This window comes from Rhinoraja longicauda, chromosome 23, assembly GCF_053455715.1.
Source record: "Rhinoraja longicauda isolate Sanriku21f chromosome 23, sRhiLon1.1, whole genome shotgun sequence".
In the NCBI taxonomy this organism is placed as follows: Eukaryota; Metazoa; Chordata; class Chondrichthyes; order Rajiformes; family Arhynchobatidae; genus Rhinoraja; species Rhinoraja longicauda.
In genome coordinates, this window is record NC_135975.1 from 31,438,504 (window position 1) to 31,456,764 (window position 18,261).

General features: G+C 44.6%; 1 protein-coding gene across 8 annotated transcripts in view; it reads right to left on the bottom strand.

Annotated features, from left to right (window-relative positions):
- Positions 1 to 18,261, bottom strand: part of c2cd5 (C2 calcium dependent domain containing 5) — a 106,840-nt gene that overhangs the window by 34,171 nt on the left and 54,408 nt on the right. For 6 of the 8 annotated variants that reach the window (XM_078419989.1, XM_078419990.1, XM_078419991.1 and 3 more), the window contains 4 exons: positions 12,548 to 12,662; positions 1,890 to 2,078; positions 918 to 1,109; positions 338 to 524 (listed from right to left, as the gene is read on the bottom strand). In XM_078419989.1, the coding sequence (XP_078276115.1) occupies positions 338 to 524; positions 918 to 1,109; positions 1,890 to 2,078; positions 12,548 to 12,662 (683 nt within the window). The remainder of the gene's footprint in view (positions 1 to 337; positions 525 to 917; positions 1,110 to 1,889; positions 2,079 to 12,547; positions 12,663 to 18,261) is intronic. The other 2 variants (XM_078419992.1, XM_078419993.1) reach the window with 1 other exon arrangement.

The window sequence follows — 18,261 nt, forward strand, 5'->3', positions numbered from 1 at the left end:
CCTCTAGTATCTTTGCACTTGACTGCACTAATTTCACATACCTCTATGCCCTAGATAGGCACAGAATGCTGGAGTAACTCAGCAGGGCAGGCAGCATCTCGGGAGAGAAGGAATGGGTGACGTTTCGGGTAGAGACCCTTCTTCTATGCCCTGCTTATTCAGTACTGTGCAGATACCTGTTAAATGTTGTTGCTGTTTCTGCCTCCACCACCTCCCGAGGCAGCTCATTCCAAATATCAACTAATGTTTATGTGAAAGATTTACGTTTGAAGTCCCCTTTCCATCTCAGGGGTTTAATACGCTGTTCTGTTAAGATTCAGTAAAGCATTTTACTCACAGCAAGGCCCATCAACATGTTTTCACCAACTGCAATCTGGATCCTTAGCCCAAAGAGCGCATTCATCCCTCTCAACTTTAGTTTGTGCATCAGCTGGGTATGCAGTTCATACTCCATAAATGGCAGGAGATTGCTTATTGCAGTGGCATTGGCTTCACCCTGAGTCTTCTTTTTCTGACGGCACAGTCTGCATGACAAGAAGACATCATAGAGTCACGGAGTGATAACAGCGTGGAAACGGGCCCCTCGGCCCAACTTGCCCACACAGTCCCAGCTACACTGGTCCCACCTGCCCTCGTTTGGTCCATATCCCTCCAAACCTGTCCTATCCATGTACCTGTCTAAATGTTACTTAAACATTGGGACAGTCCCTGCCTCAACTACCTCCTCTGGCAGCTTGTTCCCATACACCCACCACCCTTTGTATAAAAAAAGTTTCCCCTCAGATTCCGATAAAATCTTTTCCTCGTCACCTTGAACCTATGTCCTCCGGTCCTCGATTCACCTACTCTGGGCAAGAGACTCTGTGCATCTACCCGATGCCACGGTGACAATATATAAAACTAAATAGAAGCCTCACCTGGCTTGAATCAAGCAGCCTTTCCCAGTTACCGCCGCTTCCAATGGAGGTTCAATGGTTGTGAAGAGAACGTCGGGAACCTTCTGCTTCCGACATACATAACAATAGGTGAGGTGTGCGGGGAATGGCATATTTAACTCGTCATAAGGGATATGGCAGAAACTGCAGCCGAGAGACGTGGCATCATCCAATCTGGAGAAAGGAGACACATGCTAATCAGATCTGAAACCTTCAACACATCAGTCATGCTTAACCTCTCCAAATGCCCTTGGAAAAGAACATTCAATGTTCAAGGGTTTCAAATCTAGTTCACACAACTTTTACTTTTGGCTTTTAATTCTTCAATGCCAACTTCCTATGGCTTAAGTTCATAAGTTCTAGGAGCAGAATTAGGCCATTTGGCCCATCAAGTCTGCTCCGCCAGTCAATTATGGCTGATCTATCTTAAATGAAATTATTATTAACCCAGACAATAGACATCAATCCACAAGGTTACAGCACATTTAATACAGTAATACATCTGTCAAATAAAATTTCTGTTACTGCTGTCAGCAGAATGCATCATAACCAGAATTCAGAACCCCGCTTCCTTTTGGAAAATTATTGTACAGAAGGTCAGGACAGATAAATTGACTCATTACTTGGGACCAAAAGGGGTTCACCAAGCATTACTTTGATTGCTTACACAAGGCATCATAATTCATTTCGAAAATTACACCTCGGTTTGTCTTTTGTGAGCGTTTTATTAAAGAATCATTGGCGACAATTTCTCCAGTTACAGAGTGGAAAATCGGCGTGTGATATTAGATAATTAAGTATGGTTAGTATTTTAGATAGTTACCTTGATGCAAGCTGTTAGGTAACAACAACCCGCATTTCAATTTCTTGCCAAATCGATGCCAAATTTCAAACTTTGTTAGTAGAAATGAATTGTTTGGACCTGCCCCACTCCACTGCAATAGTTTAACCTACCCTAATAGAGAAGCACTATCCTGGCACTGCAGAAAAAAATCAAACTCTCCCTTCTCTGACCCTGTGGAAAAGAAGCTAGGCTGCCGTGACAACCTGTGTTCACTACAGCCTTCCATGCTGCATTCTTGAAGCATCTTTGGATTCAGCACAGCTGCAGTGCCTGAGGCAGATAAGATGCAGACTTCCTCACTGTGGAAAATAAATTAACAGACAATTATTGGGATGTTGTCACAAATCAAAAAATATATATAATAATTTGCATCATAAGTATTCCTTCACAGATATCAATAGATCATAATACTGTTTCATACTGTGACCCAGAGGAAAACATACAAGCCTTAATCTTATGTATAAGAAAATAACTGCAGATGCTGGTACAAATCGATTTATTCACAAAATGCTGGAGTAACTCAGCAGGTCAGGCAGCATCTCGGGAGAGAAGGAATGGGTGACGTTTCGGGTCGAGACCCTTCTTCAGACTGATGTCGGGGGTGGGACAAAGGAAGGATATAGGTGGAGACAGGAAGATAGAGGGAGATCTGGGAAGGAGGAGGGGAAGGGGGGGACAGAGGAGCTATCTGAAGTTGGAGAAGTCGACGTTCATACCACCGGGCCGCAAACTGCCCAGGCGAAATATGAGGTGCTGCTCCTCCAATTTCCGGCGGGCCTCACTATGGCACTGGAGGAGGCCCATGACAGAGAGGTCAGACTGGGAATGGGAGGGGGAGTTGAAGTGCTGGGCCACCGGGAGATCAGTGGCGTTAATGCGGACCGAGCGCAGGTGTTCAGCGAAGCGATCGCCGAGCCTGCGCTTGGTTTCGCCGATATAGATGAGTTGACATCTAGAGCAGCGGATGCAATAGATGAGGTTGGAGGAGGTGCAGGTGAACCTCTGTCTCACCTGGAAAGAATGTTTGGGTCCTTTGATGGAGTTGAGGGGGGAGGTAAAGGGACAGGTGTTGCATCTCGTGCGGTTGCAAGGGAAAGTGCCCGGGGTTAGGGTGGTTTGGGTAGGAAGGGACGAGTGGACCAGGGAGTTGCGGAGGGAACGGTCTCTGCGGAATGCAGAGAGGGGAGGGGATGGGAAGATATGGCCAGTGGTGGGGTCCTGTTGTAGGTGACGGAAATGTTGGTGGATGATATGTTGGATCCGCTGGCTGGTGGGGTGGAAGGTGAGAACGAGGGGGATCCTGTCCTTGTTGCGAGTGGGGGGATGGGGAGCAAGAGCGGAGCTGCGGGATGTAGAAGAGACCCTAGTGAGAGCCTCATCTATAATGGAGGAGGGGAAGCCCCGTTTTCTGAAAAACGAGGACATCTCGGAAGCCCTAGTCTGAAACACCTCATCCCGGGACAGTGTAGTCCAGATAGCTGTGCGAGTCGGTGGGCTTGTAATAAATGTCCGTCACTAATTTTTCTCCTGTGATGGAGATGGTGAGGTCCAGAAACGGGAGGGAGATGTCAGAGATAGTCCAGGTATATTTAAGGGCAGGATGGAAATTGGAGGTGAAGTGTATAAAGTCAGTGAGTTCTGCATGGGTGCAAGAGGTAGCACCAATGCAGTCGTCGATGTAGCGGAGGTAGAGTTCGGGGATGGGGCCAGTGTACGTCTGGAACAGGGATTGTTCGACGTACCCGACAAAGAGGCAGGCGTAGCTAGGGCCCATGCGAGTGCCCATAGCTACGCCTCTGGTTTGGAGGAAGTGGGAGGAGTCAAAGGAGAAGTTATTGAGGGTAAGAACCAGCTCTGCTAGGCGGAGGAGAGTGTTGGTCGATGGGGATTGGCTGGTTCTACGGTCGAGGAAGAAACGGAGGGCTTCGAGACCATCCTTGTGGGGGATGGAAGTGTAGAGTGACTGGACATCCATGGTGAAAATGAGGGAGTGGGGGCCTGGGAACCGGAAGTTATCCAGGAGATGGAGAGCGTGTGAGGTGTCTTGGACGTAGGTGGGGAGGGATTTGACCAGGGGGGATAGGATGGAGTCGAGGTAGGTAGAGATAAGTTCGGTGGGGCATGAGCAGGCAGAGACAATGGGTCTGCCGGGACAATTGTGTTTGTGGATTTTGGGTAGGAGGTAGAATCGGGCCGTGCGGGGCTGGGGAACTATGAGATTGGAGGCACTGAGGGGTAGTTCGCCGGAGTTGGTGAGGTCGGTGATGGTGCTGCTGATGAAGGTCTGGTGTTCATCGGTGGGGTCATGGTCCAGGGATAGGTAGGAAGAGGTGTCTGATAGTTGTCGTCTTATTTACAAGTGGGACGAAAATATCACTAATGGCAATATAAAACGAGATGTTCACAGTTTAGGTTGATACTGGCATTATTAACCACCTTAGGGGCAAGTTAATATGATGAGCTGCTGTTAGAACTCTGCGATTGATTCTGGTTGTTCCATTAGTAAAGCACCATCTCCCCTCCCTCTGTTAAGGAGGGAGGTTTCGCCACTCATTGCGAATATATAGCACAATCGTCCTGTTTCCAGTCAAGACTGTTCACTATTCCAGTCATCTTGCTGTTTAAAACACAGTACCGTACAGCACAGGATGGACACAAAATGGCGGAGTAACTCAGCGGGTCAGGCGGCATCTCTGGAGAACATGGATAGTGAGACACAAAATGGCGGAGTAACTCAGCGGGTCAGGCGGCATCTCTGGAGAACATGGATAGTGAGACACAAAATGGCGGAGTAACTCAGCGGGTCAGGCGACATCTCTGGAGAACATGGATAGTGAGACACAAAATGCCAGAGTAACTCAGGGACCCATCAGATATTGTCAGGTGGGCGGGAGAGGGGGATAGAGAAGAAAGATGGAAAAGGGGAGAGGCAGGACAAGCATGTCAAGTCACAGTTCGACAGAGGCAAGGGTTTTGTTTCGACAAGAAGATGGTTGGAACAAAGGCCACACTTAAGAGCAGTAGGTGTGAGGCAGGTTTAAAGAGTTGCAGATTGTGAAGGGGGAGGGGTGGGGGGATGGAAGGGAGAAATAAGAGGGAGTCCAGGTGGGACATAGGTAAGGGAAAGGGGGGGGTGGGTGGAGGGGGGGTTGGGGAAGAGAGCGAGAGGGGTGTGGAGGAGAGAAGGTGGTGGTGGGGGTTAGTAAGAGGTCACCTAAAATTGGAGAATTCAATGTTCACACTGTTGGGAGATACAGTATCCTCCATAATGTTTGGGACAAAGACCAATCATTTATTTATTTGCCTCTGTACTCCACAATTTGAGATTTGTAATAGAAAAAAAATCACATGTGGTTAAAGTGCACATTGTCAGATTTTAATAAAACGTATTTTTATACATTTTGGTTTCACCATGTAGAAATTACAGCAGTCCCCCCATTTCAGGGCACCATAATGTTTGGGACACAGCAATGTCATGTAAATGAAAGTAATCACGTTTAGTATTTTGTTGCCTATCCTTTGCATGCAATAACTGATTGAAGTCTGCGATTCATGGACATCACCAGTTGCTGGGTGTCTTCTCTGGTGATGCTCTGCCAGGCCTGTATTGCAGCCATCTTTAGCTTATGCTTGTTTTGGGGGCTATTCCCCTTCAGTTTTCTCATCAGCATATAAAAGGCATGCTCAATTGGGTTCAGATCGGGTGATTGACAGCCACTCAAGAATTGACCATTTGTTTTGCTTTGAAAAACTCCTTTGTTGCTTTAGCAGTATGTTTGGGATCATTGTGTTGCTGTAGAATGAGCCGCCGGCAAATGAGTTTTGAGGCATTTGTTTGAACTTGAGCAAATAGGATGTGTCTATACACATCAGAATTCATGATGCTTCTACCATCAGCAGTTGTATCATCAATGAAGATCAATGAGCCAGTCTCTTCAGCAGCCATACATGCCCAGGCCATAACACCCCCACCACCGTGTTTCACAGATGAGGCGGTATGCTTTGGATCTTGGGCAGTTCCTTCTCTACTCCATACTTTGCTCTTGCCATCACTCTGATATAAGTTAATCTTCATTTCATCTGCCCACAAGACCTTTTTCCAGAACTGTGGTTGTTCTCTTTTAAGTACTTCTTGGCAAACTGTAACCTGGCCATCCTATTTTTGTGGCTAACAAGTGGATTGCATCTTGCAGTGTAGCCTCTGTATTTCTGTTCATGAAGTCTTCTGCAGACAGTGGTCATTGCCAAATCCACACCTGACTCCTGAAGAGTGTTTCTGATCTATTGGACAGGTGTTTGGGAATTTTTCATTATTCTTGAGAGAATTCTTCTGTCATCAGCTGTGGAGGTCTTCTTGGCCTGCCAGTCCCTTTGCGATTAGTAAGCTCGCCAGTGCTCTCTTTCTTCTTAATGATGTTCCAAACAGTTGATTTTGGTAAGCCTAAGGTTTGGCTGATGTCTCTAACAGTTTAATTCTTGTTTCTCAGTCTCATAATGGCTTCCTTGACTTTCATTGGCACAACTTTGGTCCTCAAGTTGATAAACAGAAATAAAAGTTTCCAAAGGTGATGGAAAGATTGGAGGAAAGACTAGGTGCTGAGAGGTCTTTTATACCTGCACTAAGGAGGCAATTAAACATGCCTGAGCAATTACAAACACCTGTGAAGCCATGTGTCCCAAACATTATGGTGTCCTGAAATGGGGGGACTATGTAGAAACAAAGCAGAAATTTCTACATGGTGAAACCAAAATGTATAAAAATGCCTTTTAATAAAATCTGACAATGTGCACTTTAACTACATGTGATTTTTTCTATTACAAATCTCAAATTGTGGAGTACAGAGGCAAATAAATAAATGATGGGTCTTTCTCCCAAACATTTAGGGAGGGCACTGTATGCGACCCAAGTGGAATATGAGGTTTTGCTCCCAGCGTTTGCACATGGCCTGATTCTGATCATGGGGGAGGCCCAGGAATGAGGGGTCTGTGCAGGAATGGGCAGGGGTGTCAAAATGGTTAGCAACCGGGAAATCCAGCAGACTTGGGGAAGGCTATCTTTGTTCCGTCTGGGGTGGGGGCAAAGAGATGAGAGGTAGTCCAATCACCCAAAATGGCTTCTCTGCCTTCACCAACCCTTAAGAAGGTCCTTTGTTATATCATCTGAATGTGTATCAGGTTTCACCTGTACAGACATTATTAATTTCCAGTTCCGCCTCATTGTTACCTCACTTAGCTTGACCATTCGCTGTTTGTTTTCACTGTACGTATCCAATGTACAATCCTCCCCAACTATTTCTTCCATAAGCTATTTATTCACAAAATGCTGGAGTAACTCAGCAGTTTTTCCATAAGCTAGGGCACTGTCCGATTTACCTCTACCTCATTGCAGACATTGGACTTTGTCACTGGAACTGATGCGCTACAATGCTGAGTCGGAACTATATTCTGCACCCGGCATCTTTCCTTCGCTCTATCTATTGTACTTCATTGTATCTAATGTATACAGGTGCTGTAAGAAAATAACTGCAGATGCTGGTACAAATCGAAGGTATTTATTCACAAAATGCTGGAGTAACTCAGCAGGTCAGGCAGCATCTCGGGGAGAAGGAATGGGTGACGTTTCGGGTCGAGACACTTCAAACTGATGGGGTAAGTCTCAACTTACGATGGGGTTACGTTCTGAGAAACCCATCGGAAACCGAAAATATCGTAAGTCGAAATGCAGTGAATACACGTGATCACGTGGCCGGAGGCTCGCTGCGGCTCGCTATGGGTCACGGCCGTTTGCACCATCGCAAAGATGAAATATCGTAAATCGAAGCATCTTAAGGCGGGGAGCACATGTAGTACTATCTGATTTGATTTGGATAGCACGCAAAAGCAAACCTTTTCACTGCACTTCAGTAGTGTCAATAATAATAAAGCTAAACCTAAAATATTATGCAACTGTAATGTGAGGAGCGGCCATTATCCCAAAAATGACTGTGTTTTTTTTTTTCTCTCTGTAGGTGGTGCCTGACCTGAAGATCATCTTCACCCTTTTCAGCTCTTATTTCAGATTTCCAAGATCCAAAGAGGCAACTGTATTCAGTCACCTCCATAAATTCAGCGGGTCAGGTAGCATCTCTGGAGAACATAGATAGGCAACCTTTCGGGCCGTTTTGGTCCCGGCCCTTCTTCTTGCGTTTGAGGCAGCAGAAATTATGTAACGCCCTCCAGGCGCTGTGGCCAGTGCAATGTGCTGTTGTCGAGGGTCGTGAGGTCTACCCCTCCACCAGGGGAACGGAGGACAGTGCAGTCGAAAATGCCGAGCTGCGCTGTTTGCTGGTCTGCTCCACACACGCAGGCTGCTGATGGACGCAACCCCCAACGATGCATGTTGGCGTTGAACCGGCCGACCCCTGTGCGGAGCCGGTTCAGGGCGACCCACTCTTTGCGGGGCGTGCCCAAGCCGGGTGGGGCTGTGGTGTTCAGTGCGACAGTGAATTGAGGAGGTTGCGATGTCTGTTCCCAGCTGGTTCTCCATGCTCCTAGTATGTTGAAACCGGAGCCACAGAGGGTTGCTGCATGCCGGGAGAAAGGGTGACGAGATGACAGGCGTTGAGGTCCCAGTTGCTGTGAATCCTGGGCGAGGTGGTGCAAAGGATGTTTGGCGTCCGATGGGGGCTTGCACACCAGCCTATGAGTGAAGAACTCTCTGCGAAGCTTGGCGGGTGCGATACCTGCGAGCACCGGCAGGAGATCCGTGGGAGTAGGCAGCCGGTGATGATCCGCATGGTGTCGTTGAGGGTGGTGTCAAGCTTGCTGGTACGAGCCCTGCGGCACCATGCTGGGGCGGCGTACTCAGTGGCGCTGTACACGAGTGCAAGAGCACTGGTTCGAAGAGTAGATGTCCTGGCGCCCCATGACGATCTGGCCAAGCAACGCAGGAGGTTGTTCCGTGCCGAGACTTTAGCACGGAGAGCTTCAAGGTGTTGCTTGTAGGTCAGCTGCCGATCTAGTTTCACCCCGAGGTATGTAGGAAATGGGTTGTAGGGTGGGGGTGACCCATTGAGGGTGACGGTTAGCTGGCGTTGAGCTTCCTTGTTGTTTAGGTGAAAGGCCGTTGTGGTGGTTTTTGCCACACTCAGTTTTAGTCTTCAAGTCTTAAGGTAGCCCGTGACAAGTTCCATATCCGCCGAGAGCACATCCTCCACATTTGACCAGCTCTTGTCCGAGTGCGGTAGGGCCAAGTCATCTGCATATCCATACTGGCGCGAGGTCGTGCGTGGCAGATCGCTGATATAGAGATTTAAGAGCATGGGGGCCAGTACCGAGCCTTGGGGGACTCCGTTTCTTAGGCGTCGCAGTCGGCTAGATTGTCCGTCTTGAGTACAAAACTGCGATTGGCAAGGATGTTGGCAAGGAACCGCACTAAATGACGGTCCTGACCCGAAACATCACCTATCCACGTTCTCCAGAGATGCTGCCTGATCCGTCGAGATACTCCAGCACTTGGTGTCCTTTTGTGTAAGCCAGCATCTGCAGTTCCTTGTTTCTATCTCCATAAGTTTCATTCCTATGCACTGAATTAATCTCTGACCCTGGCCTCTATCCAAGGGTGAATCTTGATTTGGACATGAGCATTTACATGCTTATGCTTAATGATACACGACTTGCACTTATCATGCTCTGTGTTTTGAGGTTTAATTCAAAATTGGCCAGGATTTTAGTCGCAATAAAGTGGCTTGCTGCTGATCGCCAAGAAAGCAATTCACAAAGATCTTGTGATCTCTGTAGAATGGACTTTCCTTTTTCTCACATCAGTTGCTGTCAAACATTAATTCAAAAGGATCAAAAGGCCTCCAGCAACTGTGACGCCATCAAACCTGTTGAAAAACCGATGACATTGAGGCATTCTCCGTGATAACAAACTAGAAATGAAAGGCACAATCTTAGAAACATAGAAAATAGGTGCAGGAGTAGGCCATTTGGCCCTTCGAGCCTGCACCGCCATTCAATATGATCATGGCTGATCATCCAGCTCAGTAACCTGTACCTGCCTTCTCTCCATACCCCCTGATCCCTTTAGCCACAAGGGCCACATCTAACTCCCTTTTAAATATAGCCAATGAACTGGCCTCAACTACCTCCTGTGGCAGAGAATTCCACAGACTCACCACTCTCTGTGTAAAGAAATGTTTTCTCATCTCGGTCCTAAAAGACTTCCCCCTTATCCTTAAGCTGTGACCCCTGGTTCTGGACTCCCCCAACATCGGGAACAATCTTCCCGCATCTAGCCTCTCCAACCCCTTAAGAATTTTATATGTTTCTATAAGATCCTTTTCTATAAGATCTTTTTACTCAACATCTTATATTGTGTGCCACAAAGATTGGAATGCACACACAAGATATGGGTAGGCATTTGAGCACCTTAACCTCTTAAAAAAAATCTGTGATCTTTTGAAATACTTCTCAGAATTACAATCTTTGTTAGCAGTCTGACGGAGGAACCACCCAAAACGACACCCATCCATCTTAATGTTAGAGGGAGTACAGAGAAGATTCACCAGATTGATCCCTGGGATGGCAGGACTTTCATATGAAGAAAGACTGGATAGACTAGGCTTATACTCGCTGGAATTTAGAAGACTGAGGGGGGATCTTATTAAAACATGTAAATTCTTAAGGGGTTGGAGAGGCTAGATGCAGGAAGATTGTTCCCGATGTTGGGGTAGTCCAGAACCAGGGGTCACAGCTTAAGGATAAGGGGGAAGTCTTTTAGGACCGAGATGAGAAAACATTTCTTCACACAGAGAGTGGTGAGTCTGTGGAATTCTCTGCCACAGAAGGTAGTTGAGGCCAGTTCATTGGCTATATTTAAGAGGGAGTTAGATGTGGCCCTTGTGGCTAAAGGGATCAGGGGTATGGAAAGAAGGCAGGTACAGGTTACTGAGCTGGATGATCAGCCATGATCATATTGAATGGCGGTGCAGGCTCGAAGGGCCGAATGACCTACTCCTGCACCTATTTTCTATGTTTCTATTCCAGCAAGTTGTATCTTTTTTTAAAAAAAACAATCATTTTATCTAAGAGCGATCAACATTGTAATGTGATCATTATGGATTAGTGTACCATTAATAACACAAACAAAGATTTTTTTTCATGAATTCCTTGTCTTGATCACTTCCCAATACATATGGAGTGAACGGGGCAATTTGTTTACACCAGTGGGAGAATCCCAAATGAGGGGACATCGTTTTAAACTGGGGGGCTGCATGTCCAATACCAATGTAGAAACTTCTCACAAAGGTTGGCAGATCTGAGCATTGGAGTATTCAATGGAGAAGAACTAAGATGGTGCGGACGACGGCTGCCACGGTGTACTGCTCCTTGCTGTTTTGTCTGTGTTTTGTTCATTTGCGTCGTCCATGGAAGTCCCACAAAGATTACTTTCACGAGAGAGGAACTCATTGACATCAGACATTCGGTTCTTCCAAACATTGTTCGGGGTTTCTCTCACTCGCTGGGTTATTTGGACATACTTGTCGACGGGGCTGTGGTGATGTCCAAGGACGAGAGACGTAGGAGAACCCGGGGGAAGCGCTCTGGAGCACTCGTCTCACTCTGGCAACGAGGATTACGCACACCGCTCCCAGTATATTCCTTGCAAATCTACGTTCTCTCAACAACAAAGTGGACGAACTGCAACTCCTGTGCCAAACAAACAGGGACTTCTCTCGAGCCATCCCACTGTGCTTCACCGAGACCTGGCTGTGTGAGTCGACCCCCGACAATGCGCTGCAACTGGCTGGTTTTCAACTATGCAGAGGCAGCGAAGCGGAGACAACGGAGAAATCAAGAGGCGGTGGAATACGCACCGTCAAATTCCTTGTATGTGTACATACTTAGCTAATACATTTATTCCGATTCTGATTTAGCTCTTTAGCAGCATTTAAAATGGATGTAGATACATTTTCAAAAGACTGAGGGACTGAGGACAACGAAGAACTAGCACGGAGGAGCTGTGTGGGATAGGTCAACCATGTTTAGATTGAATGGTGGGCCAGGTGGCCTACTTCTGCCATAGTGGAGGAACAGTACCTCATGTTCCACTTGGGTAACTTACAACCCAATGAACATTGATTCTCCAGTTTTTAGATTATCTCCCTCTCCTCCTGTGCCCACCTCGATGCACACCCATTTCTCCCACTATCTCCCCCACTTCCTTCCCTTCATCCCTATCTTTGCCTTTGCTTTTCACTCCTCCTCTTCTTTATCCAACAGCCGTTTGAATTCTTTGCACCTCTGACCTTTGTCCTACCACCAGTCACTTAAACACCCCCCCCCCACCTATCTCCACCTATATCACGTGCCAGGCTTTTTTCCCGACCTCACCCGTCTTCCAGCTTTCTCGCCCCTACTACAATCAATCTGAAGAAGAGTCCCGACCCGAAAAGTCATCTGTCCATGTCTTCCAGATACGCTGCATGGTCTGCTGATACTCCAGCGCCGTTATTTTATGTAAAACAGCATCTGCAATTCCTGCCATTTTCTGGCATACTGATACAAGGTCTGGATCCCTTATATTTATATGCACAACTGCACACTTCAGTATTGCTGTCAGCTTCATGTTGTAATAGATGCTGACAAACTATCATTACAACCACAAAAAGTAAAGATAGTAAGAGTGTTATTAAAATGCATGCAAGCAAAGTATCAAAGTCAACCACAATTAATTCCTAACTTCTGCACCAGATGTAGGGCGCGCAAACATTTTCACACTCACCAGATGCTCGTTGATTCACTGTATCCAACAACTGCATGGCATCCAAGAGCTTTGCCGTGCGACTTGATCTCTTGCCGAATTTCTGCCCACCAACCATCTCGAGTTTCAGGCTCATCTACAGAGGGAAAGCCAAAGAGGGGAAATCAATGGGCAAGTAAAAGATATGAATCCAAATACAAGACTACCACATGAAGATGAATCATTCCTCTCCCGCATCTTTGTGGCATTTTTGACACGATTTACTTGTAAGATGTGGGTATAGAGGTTGAGAAAACACCATTGTAATATAGACTCCAGATATTGATGGAATAGATATGTATGTATTAACATAAAAATCACTGCAAATGACCAGAAAGCTGTTGAATTGTCATGAACTCCCCAAACATTTCACCAACGTTATACAGTGGAAACCTGTTGGGGTGATATTCAACGTTGGCAATTAGCGCGAGACTGAGAGTCTTGGGTCTTGGTTGAAGTCACTGCCACACATTCAATTCCACTGACTTCAAATGTGATGGCATTAGAACAAAATGCATTGGGGGCACGTGCAGCGGCAGCCAATGGTTTAGAATTGCAGTCAACGGTGAGATTTACCCCCCCAATTCACGTGCAATTTAAGCTTCACACAAATGCAACTGCTTCTGAAGACCCCACTGAAGACAGCTGGCAAACTGGGTACAGCCAATTATCTGAGAGGCAGTCTGAAGAAAGGTCCCGACCCAAAACGCCCCCTGTTCGCGTCCTCCAGGGATGCTAACTGACCCGCTGAGTTACTCCAGCACTTTGTGTTCTAGAGCAAATTACCAAGTGGTCAGAAGGGTGCCACAGTTTAGTTTAGAGATACAACATGGCAACAGGCTCTTTGGCCCAACCAGTCCACGCCGACCGTTGGTCACCCATTCACACTAATTCTATGTCATCCCACTTTCTCATTCACTCCTTGCACACCAAGGGCAATTTACAGAGACCAATTAACCTACAATCCTTGGAACGCGGGAGGAAAGTGGAGCACTTGAAGAAAGACCCACGCGGACACAGGGAGAACGTGCAAACTCCACTACAAACAGTGCCCGAGGTCAGGATCCAACGGTCTCTGGCACTGTGAGGCAGCAGCGCCACTGTGCTAAAAGTAGGCAATAGTGAAAGCTTTGCTGAATCTTCGGGATAAATATTTTAAAAATGTTCAGGCTTTTAATTAATTTCTACTTTACTTTCATTAGGTCAAAATCTTGGGTCATTCTACCCAACATCACCAAATACCTTCGCCAGTGAACAGCAGAGGTTCAGAGAGGGCTCTCAATACCACGGTGTCAAGAACAGTTATGACTCTAAACACAGACGTCTGCAAACCAAAATAAATAATTGAATATATATTACCTGTCACCAAAAAGGCACCTCAATTACTATTCTGGCTTTTTAAAACTACTACAGGTAAAGATAAGGGATCATGCCATAGGTGGAATGGGACAGCAAGAATCAGTGGAGATGACACCTACCCAACATTCTCCACAGATGTTGCTTGACCTGCTGGGTCAATCTAGCACTCTGACCTTTAGTGGGGTTACCAAGCTTGGCGGAGACATGCTTCTCAATAACATCCTCCTTTATCACGTGGAACATTTGATTCAAAATTATGTCTCTTGTTCAACAAGGAATATAAAGATATCCTCACATTGGGAGAATTTGATTTTTAAGTTACTTTCCTTGAAGAATTTTCGGTATCAAACTTCTAAACTCTCGACCTGAAACATCACCCATTCCCTCTCTTCAGAGATGCTCCAGAGATGACTCCATCATTTTGTGCCTATCTTTGGTTTAAACCAGCATCTGCAGTTCCTTCCTATACAAAGTTCTAATGCTGTCTCCATAACAGTAAATGTCCCCCACTGCCAAAAGAAAACTGTTCACCATGTTGCCTGACCAATATGAATAATAAAGTAGCACGTAAGATTCCAGGTTATTTACAAATTAGCAATACAGTATTGAATTTCAGCAATGCTTATTGACTTACAATGCACACAGGCAGCCCAAATTTAAACAATGTCCATTCAGTTGCTTTTACCAACTGGAACACAAATCATCAGTTTGTAAACTCAAGTTTCTGTAGTGAAATATTTCACAGAATCAAATTGGCCATTTTGAACCAGTATATCTTGGGCGGCTTTTTGACAGTGCAGTCCACTTAGTTTCAATCCTTCACTCTTTACCCAAAATCCTATGGATTTTTCCTTCACGAAGTCGATCCTATTACTTTTTGAAAGTCACCAATGAACCTGCTTCCACGAACCCTTCCGAGAATACATTCCACATCATATGTCATGACATGCGAAAAAAAACTAATTACAGTTCTTTTGCATATTATCAAAGATCTCCCTCATCTAATTACTGGTACAACTGCCTGAATACTTTATTAATCAAGGACCAGTCCCACTACCGGTTGGTCACTTGCCCCCTTTCCCATCAGGCGAGAGGCACAGAGGTTTGAAAATGGATACCTCAAGATTCAGTGAACATTTTCTTCCCAGACGTTGTCAGGCAACTGAGCCACCCCATCACCAACTAGAGTCCATTACTGACCTCCCATCTACCTGGGCGGCACGGTAGCGCAGCGGTAGAGTTGCTGCTTTACAGCGAATGCAGCGCCGGAGACACAGGTTCGATCCTGACTACGGGTGCTGCACTGTAAGGAGTTTGTACGTTCTCCCCGTGACCTGCGTGGGTTTTCTCCGAGATCTTCGGTTTCCTCCCACACTCCAAAGACGTACAGGTATGTAGGTTAATTGGCTGGGTAAATGTAAAAATTGTCCCTAGTGGGTGTAGGATAGTGTTAATGTACGGGGATCACTGGGCGGCACGGACTTGGAGGGCCGAAAAGGCCTGTTTCCGGCTGTAGATATATGATATGATATGATATGATACCTCATTGGAGACCTTTGAACTACCTTTAATTAGACTTTACTGGACTTTATCTTGTACTAAATGTTAAACCCTTTATCATGTATCTGTACAACGGTGGATGGCTTGATTGGAAACCCGTATAGTCTTTCCACTGTCCACAAGCACGCAACAAAAAGTCTATACTAATGTTACATTATATATCTCAATTTTATCAATCTTAATCTATAATCAAATTTTTAGTTCTCTACTATATTTTTTAATCTCTCCCATTCTGACAAATTAGCTAATAAACTTTAAACAGTTACTTTTCATTTAATGGAATGGTATGTTCGCTGCAAATCAAGCATGAACTTGGTAACTTCTGCACTTTGCTCCCTCTAGTGACAATTAGTAGCAACACTGCTCCAGTGTTCCTTGATTTCTTTATAGTTCAGAGAAAAGGCGTAGAAACGGGCCCACCAAATCCACGCAGACCATTGATCACCCTTTCACACTAGTTCTATGTTATCCCACATTCCCACTCAACACGCTAGTGGCAATTTACAGAGGGCCAATCAACCTGCAAGTCTTTGGGATGTGGGAGGAAGCCAGAGTACCCCGTAGTAAACCCCCAGGAAGAATGTGCAAACTCCACACGGTCAGAATAGAACCTGGATCTGTAGTGCGGTGAGGCAGCAGCTCTACTAGATATGCCGCCCATAATCCCAATCTCTTTTAAAAATATACTGAATTGCATCTACATTTGAGACAACTACAACAAATTATTTTTAAACTGCAGGTATGCTGATGCCCATTTAAAAAAAAATTAATAATTTTAAAGCTGACAATTATATGGCAATTTTGACCCATCCAACAATAGCAACAAGAATGAAGGAATATAACTATCGTTATGACTAACTAATAAGACTACAACGGTCTTCAATTCTTACGTCAGTAAATGGTTTTAAATTGTTATTCAATGCCAGGTTCAAAGAAAGATGCATGCTAAATTTTCACAAAAATCATAAGAATATTTTCAAACAAAAATATTGTTTCTTAAAGAACTTGCATTTATTTAATTTCTCTTAAAACCTTAATCCCTCCCGAACATGGAAGGTGGCTTCATATCTCACCCGAGGACAATACATACACCTGTGCAGCATTCTCCAGGTGACATGTGTATTCAACCTGTGTTTGGGTCTCGATTCTATGGGGCTTTGATGGCAATGCCCATTGCCATCAGTAAATAAAATATCACTTGTTTATTTGGGGGAAAAAATCATAACTGCATCCAAATATGAAGCAAAGAGATAATTATATTAAATTTTTTCACATCTTGCACATTTAATTTGTCATGCAATATGGACAGTGCTTTCTGGACACATCCAAATATAAACCATCTTTGATTGTCATTTTATTAGTCTTTTTTTAATTTAAAATATGGGACCGAAGAGAATTATTCGCTGTTCTCATCCATGTTGGCCGCTACTTAAAGGGCAATGGCTAACCTTATTCTACAGCTTTGGAATGTTAACTTTGTTTGATATGGCACATCAAGTGGACCTCCAAATATATATGGTTTTCATACAATGGGAGTTTCTGCCTTTTCTTTCCTATCAGGTATTGAGATCCAGATTCCTACAACACTCTGGATTATAACATAAAGTAGAAACAGGGGAGAACACCACCCCCCCCTCCCCTCCCCTCACCTCCATCTTTCAGTCTAAAGAAGAGTTCTAACCTATTCCTTTCTGAGTTACTCCAGCATTTTGTGTCTATCTTCGGTATCAACCAGTACCTGCAGTTCCATCCAATAGTGGATTATAACATGCTTCTCAGAACAAAAATGTAACTTTAATTTCAACATCTACTTAGCACACTAAGTACTATTTTGAAAAACCTAACCACAGCACGAAGATAAAGGAAAAACTTTTTTTGTCAATGGATAATCGATCAAAATTATACTATTATCTATTACTACCATATTTCCTCTAATGATCGTCAATTTACTTTTCAGTAACAAAGGAGATATCAATATCGCGACCATCTTACTGGTTCCTAAATTAAGCCCAGTAGTGCAAAAAGATGAATCCAAGTGATTTGGTGCAGTACATTTTAGAGAAGAAAGGCTCCTCATTGTGTCCATATTCAGCAACTGCAGATTTTCAGTAAGTGCTCATCTTTAAAAGGAGATTTGCAATATAATTTCAATTGCATTTGGCAATGTTGCAAATAATGTTCATCCCCACAAATAATCAAAAGTGGAAAAGTGGCAAGTGTTATTTTTGTTAGCAATATCCGCACATATTTATTACATTAAAGGAACAATTATTGGGAAATAGGTAATCCAAAAAAAAAGGGAAATTTGGTGACAATAAATTCAAATAGCATTCTTTAATATATATATTAGATATTCATCCTTGCAGTCTGAAGAAGAGTCCCGACGCAAAACAAAATGTCGCCTATCCATGTTCACCAGAGATGCTGCCTGACCTGCCGAGTTACTCCAGCATTTTGTGTTTTTTGGTGAACCAGATTCTGCAGTTCATAATGTCTACACCATAGATATATCCTTTTATTGGTTAAACATCTAAAGAGTCCACAATTTAAAAAATGCTGAATTCTGAAAAACTCCATGCAAACATCCTTTACAATAACATGCTTCCATATTTACGAACACATTTCTACAATTAGCTGATAATCATAGCACAAAAAAGTTTAATTACTTCCAATTGTAAACTGCTGCTTGTGATCCAACAAATTGAGACTCCACTTCAGTCTAGAACAGCATACCTTCCACATTTATGTTAATTATATTAATAAATTGCTTATTTTTA